Source organism: Thermobia domestica, chromosome 16 (assembly GCF_964235325.1).
Source record: "Thermobia domestica chromosome 16, izTheDome1.hap1.1, whole genome shotgun sequence".
NCBI classification, from domain to species: domain Eukaryota; kingdom Metazoa; phylum Arthropoda; class Insecta; order Zygentoma; family Lepismatidae; genus Thermobia; species Thermobia domestica.
The window spans coordinates 125986477-126009302 of record NC_137469.1 but is presented as its reverse complement, the minus strand read 5'-3'; the positions used below and the strand labels follow the sequence as shown (position 1 = coordinate 126009302).

The 22826-nt window shown below is 35.5% G+C and overlaps 1 protein-coding gene across 1 annotated transcript in view; it reads right to left on the bottom strand.

Moving 5' to 3' along the window:
- Positions 1-22826, bottom strand: part of LOC145673397 (uncharacterized) — a 345560-nt gene that overhangs the window by 60279 nt on the left and 262455 nt on the right. The window contains exon 19 of the mRNA XM_081743057.1: positions 2991-3112. Within this exon, the coding sequence (XP_081599183.1) occupies positions 2991-3112 (122 nt within the window). The remainder of the gene's footprint in view (positions 1-2990; positions 3113-22826) is intronic.

The window sequence follows — 22826 nt, the reverse complement described above, 5'->3', positions numbered from 1 at the left end:
CTGGAATCGAACCAGGGACCCCAAGCACCGGAGGTGAACACTCTACCACTGAGCCACCGCGCCCCCCTCATGATAATGAATGCAGTGCACATCACATCACAACACAATGAAACAAGTTAGTGAGACGAATGCTGGTTATTCTTCTGTCTTGGGGCGACTCAAGACTGATGTAAAACAGGGGGAAGCCCTTATTAGTGTTGTGGGAGACAGTGATATAATGGTAAGAGATTAGGAATGTCGTCATGGATGAGCTGTCGTCGGAAAAATCTTGCATGATGATGATCATCTGGAAGTTGTCGAGCATAAATGGAAAGGAGGATACTGAGAGGTGTATAGCAATATCGGTACTGAGAGTCTTGTTCCAAGTCTGTGAATATTGTGTCGAGAAATATATCTTTATATGAATGAAGACATTTAGCTATAAATTTTTGGCGTAAGAGAGCTATGTGGTGGACGAGCGGAGGAAAATCAATCTTATTATAAAGGTCATTATTGGGGTACGGTAGTTTTATGCGAAATGCTAGTCTGATAGCATGACGTTCAAGAATTTCTAATCTATTGTAAAACTTCTGCGGAGCAGAGCACCAGGCTATATGACCGAAAGTAAGGACACTACGCATAAAGGCTTTGTAAGTATTTAGTAATAATTTAGAGTTTAAACCCCAGTTTTGACCCACAAGACGACGTAGAAGCTGTAATCGATTTTTTGCTTTCACAACAAGTTTCTGGAGTTGGGCTGTCCACCGCAATTTATCATCGAAAACAATACCTAAATATGTAACAGTTTTAGTAGGTTGTAAATGATGATCGCCAACACGTATCCGTAGCAAATTTGGATTTCGATGAACCCTGCTGCGGCGGTTGGGTGGTAAAATTACTATAGCCTGTGTTTTGTCTTCGTTAACAGTGAGTCTCCATTTATCGCACCAGTGAAGAAATGCTGTAATTGTAACCTGTAAGTGGACGTTAATCTGCTGGATTGTTTTACCAAGAGTGAGAAAAGCGGTATCATCTGCATATTGGAATAAATATGTATTAGGTGCTGGAGATGGCAAATCCGAGGCATAGAGGATGTAAAGAAGAGGTGATAAGCTTGAACCCTGTGGTGCACCGGTGAATGGAAATATAGGGTGTGATAGAGAGCCGTTGATGTTCACATAGGCAATACGGTTGAGTATAAAGGAATATATAACTCGGAGATAAGTAAGAGGAATTCTTAGTTTCAAAAGTTTATAAAATAAGCCGTAATGCCAAATGCGGTCAAACGCTTTCTCCAGATCCATAACTATGAGACAAGACGGTAGTGCTTTGTTATAATGATTTGTAATAATAGTGGTAAGGCGAAGTAATTGGTCATTAATACTATATAGCGGCCGGAATCCTGTTTGGTGAGAAGGTAGAAGGTTATGCTCATTTAGATATGAATGGAGACGGTGTACTAGGATTTTTTCAAATAGTTTACCTAACGTAGATGTTAATTGTATGGGTCGATACGATGTCACGGAGTAAGGTGGTTTGTTTGGTTTTAAAAACATACAAACTTTAGACATCTTCCAGTCCTGCAGATAATAGCCAGTTCGTAGAATAAACGTATAAATTGTTGCTAAGAAGACAAAAAATTTTACTGAGCATTCTTTAAGAATTCTGTAAGCTATAGAATCAAATCCAGGAGCAGTATTGCGTTTACGTTTAAGAGCTCCACGTATTTCATCAGAAGTAATCTTCTGAGTCAAAGGGTTAGAGTTATCTAACTCATGCGATGTAGAAGGTTGGAGCAATCGGTTAAGTGCTGGCTCAGATAGCCGGGGACTTAAACGGTGTGTGGATAGAGGCGGTGTAAAGACTGCTTCAAATGAGATATGTCTGCAAAAGATGATCGTCCTGTACCAGAGGGTAAGTAGTACCAACTTTCTGTCCAGTCAATAGATTAAATTGTTTCCAGTATTTTGTAGGGTGCGTTTCCGTGTTCAACTTGTTGCACACTTTACTCCGACTAAGTCTTTTATGGGCAACAATGTAGTTGTGAACTGTGCGTTGCCAACGACGCGCTTGAGCTAAATATTCAAGGTTTCGTGTCCTCTCGTATTCACGAAAATACTGCCTGGATTTTCTTACAAGTGTGAGGTACTGAGGTGGTAATATTGGTTGATACGTTTTACCATGGTAGGTAGGGATATTCTTGTTAGCACTGTCAACAAGTACAGTGGTTATGTTATGAAGGGCGTTGTTGAGATCAATTTCAGATGTTGGTGGTTCCATCTGATCCAACGCGATATTAATATCAGTTCTATACTGCTCCCAGTTAGCTTTATCGTACAAGAGTGCAACATAAATTCTTAGTGATATTTATAAATTTTAACCCATGACTTGGGTTTATGAGTATTGAGATATCGATATGGTTCTATCACTAAAATTCTTTTCTGTTGGCAGCAGTGAAGTTGCTGTCAATTGGTGTTATTATTTCTTTGTACCGGTCCAATGGTTTATAAAATTGTTTTCAAATAACCGAAAAAAAATACAAGTTTTCTCTTTCGCATGTGTTTGGTTTTAAGTTTCATTTTAATTTTCATTCATGAATGTATTTTGTTTTATTATTCCCAATTAATTGTTCTATATACATCTTCGTATGAGAAACTTGCGATCTAAACATCATGATAACTGTGTCTCGCTTTACATTTAGAAAAAAAAATGAAACTCTACTCAACACAGTTAAACATTTTTAATGTAATGTTGCTGAAAATTGAAAAAAACATTGCGATTGTAAATAATTTGCTGTTTGGTGGACAAGAAAGGAAGTCCTATAAATTAGTGTTAAACACGAACTAAGTAATATTTCATATATATATAATTTTTTAAAAGAATTTACAAGTCAAATGAAAGATTCTTCAGTCGATCGCTTTGTTCATTCAATAATAAAATTGAGTCATTTGTGCATATTTTCAATTAAGGAAACCACATTATTCTTCTATACATAAGGTAATTTCACTTACCTTATATTGTACTTGATAGTTGAGAGGCACTCCCTTCCCTGTCACTTGATTGGCATCAAATGAGATGGTTATCGACGTGTAGCCAGATGTAACTGAAGGGGGCGACCTCAAAGAAGCGTACTCTGAAAAATATGCTTTAGTTAATTTATATATATATCCTGACATTATCTTATATATCCATCCCCTCCTTTTGTAAGAAGTGTGAAATATATATATTTCACACTTCTTACAAAAGCAGGGGATGGATATATAAGATAATGTCAGGAGATTGCGTGGGGACCAGATGGGCGGGATTAAGGAAAGAAAAGATAGTTATAACGAACGGAGAATTGACAACTTTGCTAATAGAGTCATCAGTTAAATTATGTGTCGATAGAAGCTGTTTGCTGAGAAATGTTTCACATTTGAAGTGAATACTGCAAGTACGCAAATATTCCCAAATGTTCGCTACAAATTCATAAAAAGATTGTAGTGGGAAGAAATAAAGAAGTGATGCGTATTAGAGTTACTTCATTGTCTAAACTAGCGTTGTTTGTAGTTTACCCTTAGTCTGGAAAATTCCACCCAAGCTATGAAAGCTTACTCCCCCGTAGCCAAATAGGACAATTCACAGTAGAGTGGCGTCACCTGACACCCGGTAGCTGAAAAATCGCCCTTTTTTCCAGGGTCTCCTGAGAGCAAGGACTCAATTTTCCAGTGTCTCACGATACGCTATGACCCACGCACCGTCAACCCACGATCTTTTACGACCTCCATGTTAGAGGTGTATTCATTCCCTTTTATGAGCACTTTTTAGGGGGTGTACTTGTTCCCTTTTATGAGCATATTTTCCAACCCCTACGAACACACAGAAGAGCAGATAACACATAAGACTACGTAAGCAAATAACATGTAACATAACAAGAGTGTACTCGTTTCAACTACGAACACATAGCATAGCAGATAATACATAAGACTACGTAACACATAGAAGATCAGGTAAGGGGTGTATTCATTCTCTTTTATGAGCATATTTTCCAACCCCTATTTTAACATAGCAGAAATTACACTGAGACTATGAACACACAGGAGAACATAAGAATATGTAACATAGCAAGGGTGTATTCGTACTCTTTTATGAGCACTTTTCCAACCCCTATATAATTTAGCAGAACCTTCCCTCCTCCTTTCTCATCCCGGGCTTGGGACTGGCAATGGCGGAGTTAAAAGGTTAGGTTATTCATTTTGTAGACATTTTAGCAGTTTTAAAAAAAATAACGACGTCTGGTTATTCACACACACACACACACATATAATCTCATGTCAACTACCATCACACATACATGGTTTACGGAGAACTTAATCTCGCGCCAGTGACCATCATACATACACGGTTTACGGAGAACTTAATTTCGCGCCAGTGACCATCTCATAAATGAATAAAGCATAATATCATTAACATCAATAGTGGTAAATGAGAATTTGTTTAAGAAATTGCGTAGTGAATAACCAGACGCACGGCATGCTAGATATAAAAAACAATAATGTCCACAAAATTGAGATAAATCACCTTGAATTCGTCTATTATTCCATGTATAATACAGACAGTTTCGTTTTAAAAACCTTATATGATGATGTATATACGGTGGAATACCATAGCTATCGAAATACTCCCCCACACGCATATTAGTTATATAAACAGCAACCCAATGTTCTCCAGACTTATCACTAGAATGTGTATTTATAATTATGGCTGCTGGAAATGTATGAATAAACAGCGGTAGCTTATCTGCAGCATATACTTCAATAAAATGGTTTTTAGGCAGATTTTGTTGCAGCGCCTCATAAAGTTCAAGTGTATTTAACATTTTTTAATTAATATATATTTTTCTCTGGAAATCAATTTCTAATTCTGAGGAGAATTCACCGTAAATAATCGCTGTTACAGGAGATGGCAATGCTTCTTTAAAATGAACCTCTAGGCGTACACTTCCTTTCCGTTGTGGACTAGTATGAAATGCAGCACTAGCACTAGAATCGGGAGTTAAATCAAACACCAGTAGAGTATAACCATTAGGATATTCGGGAGTGAAATATTATTACCTTGATTAGAATAATAAATACCTGAACCTGTAAATAACGTGGAATATGCTTGCATATATAGCTTATTATCAAAATCAGGTTGTAGTGGTTTGGATGGCACAGACGTTCCATCAACATACAATGTAAAAAATGACATATTAAAATGCTGAAAATTGAACGGATTTGTGTGATAAGTACCATTAAAAGCAGTATTACTATCAAATCCGATAATAATACGTTTAGGCACTATGTCTGAAAACAGATTTGGAAGTGTACTATCCATAATTCCTTGTGGCAGATTTTCTGTCTTCACCTGCACTTTTGTTATAGGATATTTTATTCTAAATTTAGGATTTTGTAATACTTTATTTTGGGCTATTTTAACGGCTGGTGACACATCAACCTTTTTCACAAGCAATGTTGCATCTGTAATTACAACTTTTCCATCAGCATCTGCGTCACCCATTAGACAAAATGTAGGTTTAGCTGGAATTAGTTTAATACGCAGTTGTACACCATTCAGTAAAAATTTCTCCTGATTAAATATATCAGCATGAATATAACCCAATAATTCAAATGACTGACTTAAAGTAGTGAGAAGAAAACGTTGTTTAAATCCTACATTACTATCGGCCACACTGTCCATATGCCCTGCAGTATCTTTAAACCACATTGATGTTTGAAGATGCGTTGATTTAGCTTCAGCATTATAATTTAGTAGTTTTTCAATATACGATCGATATGGATATGTATGTGAAGAGTAGGAAATAAGTTGATTATTTAAATATATTTGCACTTCACTGAACATTGCATTGAGAAAATCATTTACAGGGCCGATTTTCTTATCGGCAGAAGTTAAATTAGAACCATCTGATTTAGTAATTTTACCTTTAATATAAAACATTGTGTGTGGTAAGTCAATATAGTCATCCACATGGCCGGGGACAACAAATTCTATTGGCGCATTATCAGCTATCGAAGCCACAGGCTTATATGGAACTATTTTTTTACCTATAATACTGGTTTGAGTGGGTAAACCCGCAAATAAATCTAATTCTGATTTCATACACTCACACTGCATTTTTGTTTCTTACTATTAATATTCACACATGGTAAAATTTATAATACCGTATTACGTTTGCGAAAATGTAATTTTACACATACACTGCCATGTTGGAAAGGAAGTGGATTACCTGTACTATCTCTTAAATCAATAATAATTTGATCAAATTTTTACGTTGCACGGGAACATAGTGAGGATTGTCAAAAATATGTACATTATTAATACCATACTCTGTAATATTTGTATTTATAATACGTAACAATGGAGCTATGGTGTCACCCACCATTTGTGGTTCTACAATATCACCGTAAATATACATAAGTGTAGGTAGCGATTTTTGTAAATCAGGTGGATAACGAGCATGATGCACAACTGCAATATCTTCTTGCTGTATGTGATCAAAGCCTAGTATTCTGGCTAGTTCAGAAGATAGACGTACTTCTATACGCTTCTCTTGATCTTTTATTACTCTACTGACTTCGATTCGTTTTACTGATGCTTTAACTTTTAATTGTAAATTTAATATATCACTTTTATGATTAACTTGAGATAGAATATCATCAACATTATAATAGTGTCCTGGTAAGATTTTAGTTATGTTCCAGCTTTTTGTATTCATGAGACGGTAATAAATATTATTAGTGTATTATTCTGAAATGAATTTGTATAATGTACTTCAACAACTGCCGTCTCCCACTCACCTTTCTCTAGCACCAATGGATGATATAATTTGGTAGTATAACATGACAAAGTATTTTGTGGAAAATACTCCATAGAACTGTTACTCGGTAATGTAAGATAAAAGCTAGTCTGTTCCATATTAATCAAAAATATCACTCTCCGTCTTCCTTTTCTTTTTACCACCAGTCTTTGCAAAATGAACTTTTTTCTTTTTTTCCAGATCCTTCCAACACTTGATTTATTTTATTTTGAGCATTAGTTTTTAAATTATTTTTAGCTTCTTACCAACGTGATGTTAAAGCTTCATCAATAGGTCTATTATCACCTAATACATCTCCAGCTACATTAATTCCTGTACGTAACAATTCTTTACCAACAGTTTTTGCTCCTTGTTTAATTAACGGAAATACACTTCGAAATAAACCACCTAAAAAACTTCCAATACCATAACCTTCCAGATATGGTGCACCCCTATACACGTTATAACCACTTCCTGCTTGATGCGTATAGTATTTAAAGTATGGATCATTCATTATTATTTTTTTCCTATATTCACAAATATAACAGTCGTTTATAATATTGTATTGTGGCTAAATGTTTTTTAAATGTGACACAGGAATCCATGAATTAAAGGAAGGGGGGTACCCCCGCCAACGAACAAGTACACGTTTACCTTTAGCTTCTAAAATTTCGTCTATTTCATAAAGTTTCGGCAGAGGCACTCCTTGTAATTCCTCTTCGTAAAATGTACCATCAATTACTTCACCATTTAAGTCCTCCACCACATAAACCACTTTCTTTTCCTTATGTATCACCTGTTTTATTTTAAATATTTCTACAGTCCACTTTTCTTTGTACCCTTTTTCAAAATGCCGTTTTGCTTTAGTAATGCGTACAGTATCACCTTTTTTATATTTTGCAATGTTAGTATGTGGCATCGGTTTTATTAATTTATTCCAAACTTGTTGAAAAGTGTCTTGGTTCACACTGGCAGGTGGTAATTGATGAGCTCCATGTGGTCTAGAATTATATCCCTGAACAAGTTTCGATAGCACATCTATGTACCGGTAAGTCTTCTTTGCTGTAAAATATTTCCACATTCGTTCCTTAAGAGTTCGATTAAAACGTTCCACTACACTACCTTAATATCGGGGTTTTGTGTTGTGAAGAATTTAATATTTTGCTTTTTTAAGTATAACTGAAATGGTTTATTAACAAACTCTGTACCTTTATCTGTTTGTAGACGTAAGGGTCTACGACGGGTAAATGCAAATATTTGCTTAAATGCTTTTATAATGTTTTCACCAGTTTTTGTACGTACAGGCACAGCCCATGCATAACGACTAAACAAATCAATCACTGTTAAAATATACCTATTGTCATCATTATACTTTTGCAGACTGTGCATATCGTTTAAATCAGCTTGCCACTGATCGTCAATATTGAACATTAAATAGGGATTACGTGGAAACTTTTTGCGTACTGGTTTATGCAGAGTATAAGTCGGCTGTTCTTTTACCCACTGTTGCACCTTGTGTAAAGGAATTGATTTCTTCACAGCTCTCCATAATGACGTAGCAGTTGAAAACGAGGCAGGGTGTGAAGGGTTATAATAAATATCGGCCAGCTTCTTCATATTTTATAATCACGCCATCTGTTGACAACTCTACGTTTACGTGGTGGCTCCTCCTCCTCTTCCTCCTCTTCCTCTTCCTGTTTTGGATCAGCGGCAGATGATGATGATGTCAGCTTACGAATATATTCTATGCGCTGTGGGTTACCTATATACTCTAAAGGTATATTGGATTTTGCTAACAGTACAGCAAAGGGTTCCCAACCTGTAGGGGGAATATTTTTCTTGCGACACCTGACAAAATCTGCTATTAGATCTACTATATTAGCTCCAGGAATTAATTTATTATAAATATTAACATTACCATTGTCATCCCAATGAATGTTGGAATTTTGTTTTAATTTACGTAATAAAGGTCTTGCTTTACGCAGACAATTTTCGGGGAGAGTAGATAGTATTTCATGGTCCTCCTCCTCCTCGTCCTCCTCCTCCTTCTTAGTACCAACACTAGTTGATGTTGTTGCAATAGGTTTTTGCACAATGTGTAAATATTTTTGTAACACCTCTTTATAGCGTATCCATTTTTCTTCAACACTCATATTTTTATTATTTAAAATATTTTTCATCTAATCTAAATTAGATATAGTTTGATATTGGTGCAATTTTTCTGGTGCAATTAAAACAAGCTTTTGTGCATGCTGCATACTTATTTAATTAAAGTAGATAGTATACCTCCAATAATAGGTGCAAGCAAAGCAGTAAGAAACCCACCTTTTTGTACAATTATTCGTTTTTTCTTTTGTTTTAATGATGGACCTTTTTCGCTAAATACCTCAATTCCTTTCTATATCTTTTTAATCTATTTTTCTCTTTTTTATTTAACGGAACATTTCCTTGTAATACGTTATAGGAACATTCACAAATAAAGCGAATTATTCAGGATCAGCATTCTGTAAAATTTCTTGGCGTACTTTAGGTTTTGCCTTTGCTAAAAGTTTTAGTAAATGCGCAGTCTCTTTGCTAATCATATTTTTTTCTGTAGCTATTATACTAAAATTGAGTATTAAAATATAAGTTATTGAGATTATTTTTTTACTGGTACATAAACATAATTGTAAGAATCTGAGGGGAAAATTTTTGTTCGAACACGATGTTCGCCGGGAGTGCCCTGTTCTAAATTAAAAACCAAATAACTATGAGGATCTCGTGTTGCGTCCTGATAGGCCTCCTGCACAAATTTCGTGTTACCCGGATATAATTGGCGTGCTAGATAATTAATTTGAGCCTGGTCTCTGGGGTTTTTAAAACATATTATATAATGGCAATTTAATGATGTCTCGCATACCTCTAGCTTGATGAAACATATTTTGTGTTATAAAAATAACACTTAAATTTCGGTGGTGGCTACCTTTAGTAAAAAAGTCAACCATTGTGTATCACATTCTCGCATTAAATCATCAATAATTACAAGATGTGGGCCAGCTTGTGCTGAAAAATCAGCTATTTTGGGGAGCCCTTCTTTAAATGTACAACCTGAGGATAGGTTCATACAGAGGTTGCCACTCACCATAACACCATACTATATTTTTCCATTTTTCGGCATAATGTTTTAAAAACTCTTTTACAAAATATGATTTACCACACCCAGTGGGGCCTGCAATAATGCAAGTGAAAGGATGGCGAAACTCCATTTTTTCTCTCTATTTTATATTTCTTCAAAAAAATAAAATATTTATCAATCACCCAATAACATAGAAACTAATTCTAGTTGAATACGATTTGCTGTGTCAGTATCTTCAACAAAAGTAACTTTAGAAAATTTACCCTTCACAACACATTCATATAGATATTTACTTATTAGAGGAGCAAGTGTAGAACATGAAGAAATTGCTTCATCAATACATGGGAAATAGTAACATTTTTTTCCATGTAGAAAAATCTATTTCAACTCTACTATTTTCATCATTTGCACAAATATACATTAAATTAACATCGTCATTATTAGCGTCAAGTATTACTTTCGTTTTCTCACTTAGTGCGTATTCAGTTGCATTCTCACCTTCTCTAAAATAATCATTTATATACATGGAATATGATAAAAACCTGGACCATTCATTAATTGATAACACAATACATTCATTAACAATGCGTAATTTTACAAACACGTAAAATTTATAATCACTACTATATTTCAAATATACACAAAGATCTGTGGAATTATCGATGAAGTAGAAAGAACTTAAAAGTTGTTTTTATCCATAATGTATAATTATCTATTTACACAACTTATTCTTTTTTTTACAATAGTCTATTTCTCTTAAAACCATAAGGCACTGTATCATAACTTCCTTCAACTCTTTTGCGTTTTGTATGTACCAATTGATAGGTTTTCGTTTCCACTTTGCTGATAATTTTGATGTCTTTTGTGCGAGCAATTTTGCAAGGGTTTAACACAGTTACAGGAGGAGCATCATTAAGAACCATATTTTTAATTTGTTCGAAATTAACAATTTTCATTGTTTCACTATTTAGAGTAATTCCCCGCACCTTACAACATGTTTTTGTTGTACCTCCACTGAAGACCTCGTAAGCATAATTTTTTGTCCCGCCACTACAAAATTCTCTAATATATGCATCGGGACCGGGACCTACATTATCTATTTCATTTTTTAACTCGCCAAAATAATCTCCAAGAGGTAATTTTACACCTCCAGCTCTTACTATATAAATAAGACTATCAGTATCCATGTATATCACATCTTTATCTACCTTCTCTAAATAACTGTATAATTCTAATCGACCATGCATAGTGGTATATGCCGCAATAATTACATTAGTATTTTTTAATGGAACAATTGCGTCATCTTATATCTGGTAATTTAATAAAAACGCATCCTCATCGATTGGAATTACCTGGGTTACCTCAGCATTACTGTCTGTTAATTTATCATAAAATATGGCAGGTTCTCGAATAATTTCAGTGTGACTCATATTATCATTTTGAGCAAACTTGCCCCATAAACAATTTAATGCCAATTCACATATACCTTTTCTTGCTTTGTTTTTCTTTCCAATTTTAGTACTGTCTAGCTGTACTCCCTCTCTTTCATAATAATCCTTAATATATTTACTTTTCTGTTCTTCACTTTTACACCATTTAGGACAACCATGAGCTTCTGCTTTCAATTTCATGAACATATTTATATATTTTGTAAAAATGCCACCTTCTTTTTTAACAGGATCATATTGCACTACTTTATATTCCCATACCTCATGCATTTCTAACATTTTATAACCTTTCTATTGGGCTTTACGTACTTCGTCCACCACCTACGTCCCAGTGAGGGCCCTCTCCTCATCACTATGCTCACATTTCTCTGTATTTAAAGTGTCCTCGCATCTGCGACACAGAGGGAACAAAAGTTTATGTTTGCTGCAATATGGTAAAACAGGATGATACAAATCCCGGGGAGGAAGTACTGTACATTTCACGATACCCTCAAATTTATCTATTGGTGGACATTCAGCACCCACATAGATTTTTGGGTGTCCTATGGGATATTTTTTCACCTTGCAGCAGTAGGGGTATAGTGAAATGACGTCCACGTAGTGCATCTCCTCCCCGGGGGCAGTCTTATAATAATATTTAACAGCGGAACATCGCCCCCATATAGAGCATCTCTAGGTTTGATATGATCTTTTCTACATAGGGGGTGATGTGCCACCAATTCTGCAATTTGGGGATTTTTACGTAGTTCATTCTTCCATTCACACCCCCACATTTCATGAACTACGTAGCCCAAGTTTTTTAAATGATTAATTTTTCTAATGGTGTTTTCATAGCGTATTTCAAGAGTGGTATGTGGATCATTATATATAGAATTATTACGCCCTGTTTTAAAACATTTAACACATCCATGATAAAAACAACCTTCATATTCCCATACATGGATCTGTTCATCTATACGTGCGTAACCATATACTTTAAAAACACCCATTAGAACCATTTCCTTTCCATTTGCTGCGTGCTTGATTGTAATACCTAGTCTTTCTTGTTCGTAAACCAACCATTGAATCGCTTCGATGGACTGTTGATCTGACCAACGATAACCATTATGAGGAATAATACCTATAGTCTGTTCTTTTCGTCGAAATACCAGATTACAAGCCGAGGTTATACTAATTGCTTCGACTTATGGATTAACATCAGTTATTTGATGGAATTCTACTACGAATTTAGCACATGCCTTCCGTAGAAGGTTAACATCCATGCGACAATAACGAATTAATTCTTCTTTAAAATTAAATGTCTGATTTGAGGATTTTTCATACCATTCTATAAACTGTTTTTGTTCTTTTTCCTTCATATACTGAAAACCATAGAATTTAGGGTCGGGCATAGGCCCTTCATAACTTTGATTATCTTTCGTATTAAAATAGTGCGGGAAATAACTTTTGTTTCTTCTATGTCAAATGCATCAGATAATTTTGATAGAGCCATCGGAAAGAAATTAATACTATCGATAAATTTTAAATATTTACAATCAATACTCATTATTTTACACCCCTTCATTATGACGCTTGGAGTCCATCGTTTCGCTGATATCATTGCACGCAGAATAAAATGTGCATCATATCCTTTTGCATTATGTGCAATGCATATAACTTTATTAATATTGGATGGCTTACTACATAAATACTCCAGAAAATCAGTAACACACTCTTCACCATAAAAAATGTTTTCCTTTCTGCTGCAAATAGTACATGAATTACCCTCGCTATTCTTAAAACAATGATAACATACTTGCTGTGTGATTAGCAAATTAGGCAAATGTTCACTTAATATTTCATCTTGCCTGCACTCAATGTCATAGAATATCATCATCCATTTTCCTACGTTTGAATATTTTCGTGATTGCATGTAACATAAATGACGGGGGCATCATATTGTCACAGTTTATACAGAATGTTTCCCCACACTGGTGAGGATTTCTATTTTTCTTGATAACATACGCTTTAAGACATATTTTACATACTTTTAGTTGTGAGCACAAACCTGATTTTATATGATACGCCATACATTCGTTAGCGTAAAAACATCTGTTACAATTATTACAATTTAATACTTCATCTATTTTCTTACATGGACGATTTTTTTGACATTTAGGGCATAATGCCTTACAGTGCCCTATATGCCTTTCTTTATGATCATATTTTTTATGGCATGTTTCGCAAAAGTACACACAACTAAATGCAGCACATAAATTGGTAATAACGTTATAATGATTATTTATCAGGAGTAAATTAATTTTTTTCTCACCACCGATGCCCTCGAAAAATGTTTTCTCCCCCGTCACCGTCGTACACTGTAATCGTATAATCAGTTAAATATGTTTGAATTAGTTTTAATTCAGGTATTCCACCACCATGCATCAAATTAACGCCAGAACTCTTACACAATAATTTAGCTTCCAAAGACATAAAGTTCTTTTTTTTGATTATAATAGGGTTGAGACGCATTTTTATCCCCTTTATCAATGAGCCCTTTAGCAACTACAAGGGCGTGAGCAAGGCAACTACTATCTTTATTTTTAATAACGACTATACCATTGCATTTTTTCATATATTCTTCATCAGAGGTAAAATTTTGACTTTTCCTCCCTTCCCCTATAGGTAAAGCCACATGGTGAAAATCAATAACAAAACGATCTTGTTCCATAAATTTTGCATTAGACTGTATGACTCGATTCAGAGCCTCCCAGACGAAGTCTTCACCGACATTCGCTGCTTCTCGAAATGAAAACCAAAACGATCTATCTGGATTATTCTGATTCCATAATGTCAACCCTACCTGATGGTGGGAATCTACATCTACCATCAACATATTCAATAGTTGAGCAATTCCGCTTCGCAACCAGGTAATTGGGTTTTTCCCTTCAGGGGTTCTCGCAAGTTGTGCAGTTATCATTGTACCATTCATTCCGAATTTTTTGTACTTTCTAGTTATTTTGTTAATAATTGTAATTTTACTAGAACTTTCCATTTTTTATTGCTTAGAGTACTATAGTATTCTATCAACTAGCAATTATTATTAGTAGTAAAAGAAGTAGTTTTTTTTACGAAAAACTATATCTCACGTATTTCCGCTGTTTGATGCTTTTACTGTAATTGGGGCTGTTCCCACTATAGAAGACCAAGAAGTGTTTTTTCCAATAACGTATTCTTCCTAACGTTTTTAGTGATATTTTCTAAACCTGAAAATAGAGAAAAAGCAAATTATTACATTTCTTACATTGCAAAATCATCAAAAAATTGCTTATTAGGCGTATCCCACATAAACTATTATTTATGGGAAAGAAGATATAATATTCATAATTAGCATGATCGAAAACATCGAATATTTCATCAACCAACCAACTATAGGGCAAGTTATAAGGAACACTTACAAATCACCATCGAAAATTTTGACAATTTTTTTTTAAATCGATATTTCACTTATTTTTGACCGCTGTGACCTCTGGTTTTCATGAACGTAATCAGCACAACGTATATTTCAAAAAATAATCAATCATGGGTGAGGTTATAAGGAACACTTAAAAATCACCACCCAAAATTTTGAGTTCAAAAATACTTAATTTTTAAAAAAAATCATTATTTCACTTATTTTTTACCGCTGTGACCTCTGGTTTTCATGAACGTATTCACCACAACGTATTATTCAAAAAATAATCAATCATGGGTGTGATTATCAGGAACACTTACAAATCACCACCCGAAATTTTGAGTCCAAAAATACTTAATTTTTTTAAAAATCGATATTTCACTTATCTTTGACCGCTGTGACCTCTGGTTTTCATGAACGTATTCAGCACAACTTATATTTCAAAAAATAATCAATCATGGGTGTGGTTATAAGGAACACTTAAAAATCACCACCCGAAAATTTTGACGGTCCAAAAATACTTAATTTTTAAAAAATCGATATTTCACTTACTTTTGACCGCTGTGACCTCTGGTTTTCATGAACGTATTCACCACAACGTATTATTCAAAAAATAATTAATCATGGGTGAGGTTATAAGGAACACTTAAAATTCACCACCCAAAATTTTAACAAATTTCAAAAATACTTACCCTTAATTCACACACAAAATTCACTTCAATGTTCTCTCACTCTGCACACGATGTTGTCTTTTTGCAAGCCGATGAATAACTGACTAAGAATTGCTTCGAACCTCAGCCCTTATATAGTTGTTCTGCTTTCCTCTGATTGGCTAAAATAAAACTCTTTTTCATTGGAGCAAAATCTGCAAGTCAAGTATCTCATTGGCTAAAATAAAACTATTTACTATTGGCTCCTAACAAAAACGGTTAAGATATGTGCTAAATATTTTCTAAGTCCATTTGAGTGTCCAAAAATCATAAAATGGCCCATATCTCGAAAACGGTGAAAAATATCAAAAAATAATCGAAAAATCTCCCCGTACCCCAGCCCTTGCCGTTTTTACACACGAAGAACCCATGGAACCATGTTTCAATCTTGTACGACAAGGGTGGGCCAAGTTGCCAAAAAACCTTCGGATCGTCATATCTCGAAAACGGTGAGAGATAGAAATAAAATTTTAACGGCATTCGATTTAGGATTATCAAATGTATAATCTACCCAAGTTTGGTAAACATCGCCCAACTTTCAACTTTTTCGAAAATCGAAACTTTTGCCTTTAGACCGTCATATCTCGAAAGCGGTAAGAGATAGAGCAAACATAACCACATTTTTGACGGGTCTTTCCAGTGGAGTACACATATACAGAGTTTCAAAAACTCAGAAACCAGATGGGTCGAAGTTAGTAAAATTTTGAAAAATTCGAATCGTTATATCTGGAAAACGGTGAGAGATAGAAATAAAATTTTAACAGCATTCGATTTAAGATCATCAAACGTATCATCTACCCGAGTTTGATAAACATCGTGCAACTTTCAACTTTTTCGAAATCAAAATTTTTGACTTTGCTTTGTTCATACAAAAGAACAAGTTTTCAATGTGTTAGATTGTCCACCACTTTCTGAGCCCTGCTGTGTTGAATGAATACACTCCCTTATTATCTGCTATGTTAAAATAGGGGTTGGAAAATATGCCATACTCTTTTATTACCTCTGCTATGTATAAATAGGGGTTGAACTAGTACACCCCTCTATTATGTTGGTATTCATTGTCTGCTATGTTGAAAAAAAATGAATTTTATGTATTATCTGCTATGTTCAAATAGGGGTTGGAACGAGTACACCCCTGCTATGTTAAAATAGGGTTAAATAATATGCCATACTCTTTTATTACCTCTGCTATGTATAAATAGAGGTTGAACGAGTACACCCTCTTTGCTATGTTACATAGGTGTTTGTCTGCTAGGGGTTAGCTCTGCTATGTAATCTGTGCTATGTTTGTAATCTCCATGTATTCTCTGCTATGTTTAAATAAGGGTTGGAGAATGTGTTCGTAGTCTCTGCTATGTTAAAATAGGGGTTGGAAAAAGTGATCATAAAAGGGAATGAGTCATGTATTATCTGCTATGCTATATGTTTCGTAATCTTATGTGTTAAAATAGGGGGTGGAAAATATGCTCATAAAAGGGAACGAGTACACCCCCTTAAAAAGGGCTCATAAAAGGGAACAAGTACACCCCCTAAAATATGCTCATAAAAGGGAATGAATACACCCCTAAAATGGAGGTCGTAAAAGATCGTGGGTTGACGGTGCGTGGGTCATAGCGTATCGTGAGACACTGGAAAATTGAGTCCTTGCTCTCAGGGGACCCTGGAAAAAAGGGCGATTTTTCAGCTACCGGGTGTCAGGTGACGCCACTCTACTTTCACAATACCATAAAGTAGGAGAGATCGCGCATTCATAGAACACATGCGAGATAACTAACACTATTTTTCGTGCACTTGATACTAGACAGAATAATGAGAAAATATGCAATAAGTACAGCTGGTTTCTTTTAGTACATCAGACCCCTAACTAGTGGTGGCCAACATGGGCGCCCGAAGAAAATTTTCAAATTGGGTCCATCTCCCTGGTTGCTATATTACCTCTGGTTTGCTATAATATACGTGGTTTGGTTTATTACGTACATATTTTTGTGTGCCAGGGGCCCCCCACTGCCATCTTTTCAGAGCCCATGGTGGCCAGGGGCTGAGCAACCTCTTTCAGCCCGACTGAAAGTTGCAATTTTTTTTCTGAAATGTAGCTTCTATGGATGAGGCGTAAACTCAAATTAGCCCTCCAAAACTAGTACCAGCTTCTCCTCTTGGCGCTCTGGTTACGGTAATTTTTTTCAATGTGGTTTTATCCGTTGAGTTACTGTCAATTTTAGTTTTTTTTTTTTTTTGTTATTTTGGATCACAGTCTATGTTTGCATAGTACCGATATAAAGTAGTGCATTTTCACTAGCATGCAAGTGTTCGCTGTGAGCTGTGTTGTTTCCGAAACATATTTTAAGTTTTCCTCATCATACTAGGTGATTTCTGTAATATCTACGTCATACGCAATCTCACCTACCCGTGTGTGCAATTTTCCTACCCTGTAGGAGATGTCCCACAAAATAGGGGTTTGAAAAGTGGCCAACATGCAAGCACTATCACTCTCAACAATGATTGTGGGTCTGGTATTGTGCACAAGGTACCCGACAACACACTGCGTCATTCTTAGCAATATTGCTTCAATATTAGCCATTTTATAGACGTTTAATGAATTGTGCGTGAATTATCTTCACTTTACCTTACATAAAAGGAAAACAGTCGACCAGGTCATCGAACTACCTTGTTGAAATGAAAAGAAACTTAGTTTTACACCTCATGTTGTTTAGAATAAAGGAAAAGGATAATTAATGGTAAGAAATGATTGTAAGATAATTGACGCAATGAGCATGTGGGAGGAAACGGTGTAACTCCGACAAAACTCAATGACATGATGTTTCCCACCACAAAATAGCATGAACCAGAAACCTTTGGTGCGTATTGGCCATTGAGCGTATTGGCTTCTGAGCTACGATTAGGGATGGGCACGAGTCGAGCCGAGTCAAAGGTAGTTTTCTCGAGACGAGTTCCGAGCCGAGTTACTGTTTTTGAGATCGAGTTTCGAGTCGAGTCGAGCTTGATACATGACTCGCTCGTTTAGCTCATTTTAAAATTATGGCCTGATTAAACTGGAAAACGAAAGCCATGAGAAATGTAAACCGTAATGTGGAATACAAAAAAAAAAAAAAACAACCTTTAGTGTTGCTCACCAGAGGGGACACTGCTTGCATTTCATCTCGTCTCGATAACGAGACCACAATAGATTTTTTAAAAAAATAAAAGGACAGCCTCGAATGTCATGAGCACCAATATATGTAATACTGTAGTTTTTACCATCTAGGATGACCTGCACGGTCGTATTTCTGAACCTAAGTTTTGTCAACGGGCTTGGCTCGGTTCAACTGAGCGAACAGCTCGAGCCGGCTCGGTTGGGATGAGCCATCGGCTCGTTCGGGATGAGATACCGAATCGGTTTGATTCGGCTCAGGTAAGCCATCGGTTTTTGCCGTCTCGGTTAGGTGAGGTGTTGACTCGGCTCATTTCTCAGTTCGGCTCGATAGTAGATGAGCTGTGAGCCGAGCCACTCGATCCGTTGACAACCCTAAACTCGGACCGAGCACAGCGGCGATTCAGATAACTGCTAACTCCAGAACAAAAAATAACAGGGTTGCCACGATATTCTAAGATGGATATAGGCCTATACATGATGTGTCTCATGTAACCCCTATTTAATCAAATTAATGTCGGTATCAATTTATCTCCTGGTATACACCTTTATGCTATAGCCGTGTTGAAGCAGCTCTGACGTTATGAATACTCGTAATTAATTAATTAATACATAATTAATATATATATATTATTAATTAATATATATTGGAAATTATGGGTATATCGAATTACCCCCTCCAACCATAATTATCAACATTAAATCTCCTTGTCTTTATATATGTAACTGTATTTAGCTGTGTTGAAATGGCTCCCATTATGAATGATTAATGAAAGGGATAATTCAAAATTGATCACTTTTCTGAATATCTTATCATTGGCTATATGGAGAAATTACTAATTTTTCAGTATCAACATATTGCTTTATTAGTCTGTTTTTCTGTTAGTATCAATTATTATAAAGAATTCCAGTGACAAAAGAAATCATACTTAACTTTAAATTATCTTCATAATACTCTTTCGTAATATTCCTATATTGTCTTTAGCTGTATTATTTTCCTATGGTATTTTTAAATTCGTCATAGTTAGAATTTCTTGCGAGAAGAATAATAGTAATCTAGTTTCTATATTATTATTATTATTATTATTATTATTATTATTATTATTATTATTATTATTATTATTATTATTATTATTATTATTATTACCAATATTTGTAAAAAGCCTATTCCGGATAACAATGTTGTTATTTGTATAATCTGGGCAGCTCGTGGAAACATAATTGTATGCCAGATTTTCTGACTTTCGAGTAAGTATGAAGAGAAAGTTTATCATTCCTATGCAATTCGATACAATGACACATACCAAACAAGTTTCCCTTGTGGTTTAATACCAATCCAGTTCACCTAATTACTTAATTTTACCAAAAGTGACAATTATCATGATGTTCGCTAAATCCTCTCATATCATGGTAAAAATTAAATGAAATCTTTAAGTTTTATGTCCCACGGTAATGCCGGTTAAGCTAAAGGAGACGGTGATGATGAGAGATGAGTGAAATGGTGGAGTGAAGAAAGTGGGAGGAAATGGAAGAGCCCCGAGTAAACCCACGAGCACGGTGTTTGTCCACCACAAAGTCCACACGGCGCGAGCTAGGATCGAACCAGGGACCACAAGCACCAGAGGTGAACGCTCTACCACTGAGCTACCGCGCCCCCCATATATTATGGTAAATAAAGTGCTGACTTCCCTTCTTCATATTTTGTATGGCCGGAAATTCTCTTTTATCTTATGCAAAATGGTTTCCACCGATACAGTACTAGGGAGAGTGAATTTGTAGAATTTGATAAGGTAGTCATACATAAGAAAGGGTATTTTATCGAAGGAGATTATTCGTTTAAACAAGATTTGGTAATATTCTTTTCTTTTGGTCTACCACACGTATTCCCAGCGGTCCACTTAATATAGAGGAAGTTCGGGTATTATGGAATAGTCGGGTAATATGTAATACCTCATTATCTCGCCTGTGATATGTTGCTTCCAAGCGGAGAGGAAAGAAACTACTACCTCACGTTCCCATGTTGTTCTACAGTCAGTCTCCCTGTGATTGTGACATTCGTTGTGTTGGTAGATGTGAAAATCTGATTTCTTATTCGCGAAGACTTTTACAGGTAAGTGTTTTACAACCTATATTTTCCTATTGAAATGTAGTAGAACAACAATTCTTTGTTTACTATGACGTTGGATATAGAGAATGGTAGTTTGATAAGCGCCAATATCCGATACGCCTTCGAATGCGTTTAACAGCTCTTTCGTTTCCAAGGTGGCTTGGAGGGCAATATGGAATACCCGCAAGAAAAGCATGTTATTCTGTATTCCGTATGGTATTCCAATTACAAAAATATCTATCGATATTGGCCAATTAAAATACATTTATGATGACAACAATGCTAAGTGTATTTTTTATTACAGCAAATTTTCTGATGATACAAGGGTTGAGCTTGGGTCCTTCGATCATCATGTTTAATAAGAGTACAGAATGACTGTGCCGATCCTGAAGCAGAGTATTATATTTGTGACTTTTGCAAGTAATCACATCCAGTTATGGCTTGGCATTCAGAATTTTTATATATTGTCACTGTATTCATTGTATGTTCAACAGAAAACTCATTTCTTTTCCATATAGCATTTGTATTCCATATTACCCGACTGTTTCATATTACCCTCCAAAAGTGGTTTCTTTACAAATTATAAATTTTGCCCACCCCTGTATCGAAACTTCTTTATCAAGATACGCATAAATAATGCCAAATATTTGAGGCGTATACTTGTTTTTCTTTTTGCTTAAATGTGCAATTATTAACTGAGTTACAAGCGAAACAAAAGTGGTATTCCATAATACCCGAACTTCCTCTAAAATAATGACTTCATAGTTCATATTCAATACTGGTCAGAAAGCGTTACATGACTCGTCTACTAAACTGCTGACTCCAAAGATAAGTTTATGTACTAAAATACAATGTACTGCAAAACAGTCTGTGGCTCAAGCAAAACTGAATGATAGTGGATGTTGTGTTGGGTGAGGGATGTCTGACAATAAATTTCTCAGGGCCCCAAAACGTCTAAACCTGCCACTGGAGATAGTATAAAATGGGTGACCTCTCTGGTCTCCAAGGTGGACAAATTGTTGGTGCTTATTTATACAGTGTGAGCATGATGAAAGTGGCAAGATGTAACGTGTGTCATGTGAGACAGTATTCTATCTGATTACGCCCTACAAAACTATCAGCAAAACCATATCGACGAAAAGGAACAGTAATCGGAAGAAATTCCTCTGTGACAGGCCCCGTCAATTATTAAGGCTGATTGTCACTCAAAACAGTCATAAGGCTTCGATGCAAATGACTGGCTAAGGATAGACTGGCTAGTTGGCTAAGGATAGAAGTCAGTGCAGAGCTTTTGTGAACGCGGCATTGAACCTCCGAGTTCTATAGGTCATACAGTTATATATATATATATATATATATATATATATATATATATATATATATATATATATATATATATATATATATAGTATGGTGCTAAATTCGTTGTATAAAAGCAGAGGAGTGATTCCTGAAAACAAACAAAAAGTTCCAATAAATATAGCGCGAAAACCGCGTCGTTTACGTCTTATAGGCTGCCGAAAGCGTGGGAAAACAAACTTTACAGTTAAATATTCTACACACTACTGACTGTAGACATAATGCGGCATGGTATCGTCAAAGGATCCTAACCTGCTCTATCCAAATTTGCAGTTTTCAGATTTGTGTAATGGTGTCGCAAGGGATTCCCCAAAGGACGTTAGGGATTCCCGGACATTTTATGATGTAAATTGAGTGGACAAGAGCATGTAAAGGACGTCTCACTGTCTGGAAATAATACTACGTGGCAGGTCAGAATTCATACACGAAAATTAAAAGATGGCGGATGAGGTAATAACCACTGTGAGTGCCTGCAATACCTCCTCAAAAAGTATGAGTAAAGACGTTGTACAAGAATTCACTGGAAGCGTCACGTCAGCGTCGGTACAATGTAAAAATACGTACAGCACAAGCCGATAGGTAACAGAAAATAAATTCCGATAAATTCCGAAATCACAGTTTAAAATTCAATTTCAGCTTCACTTCATGAATGAGTTTCATTTCATAGTTTTGATATTACTGTAGATTTCCAG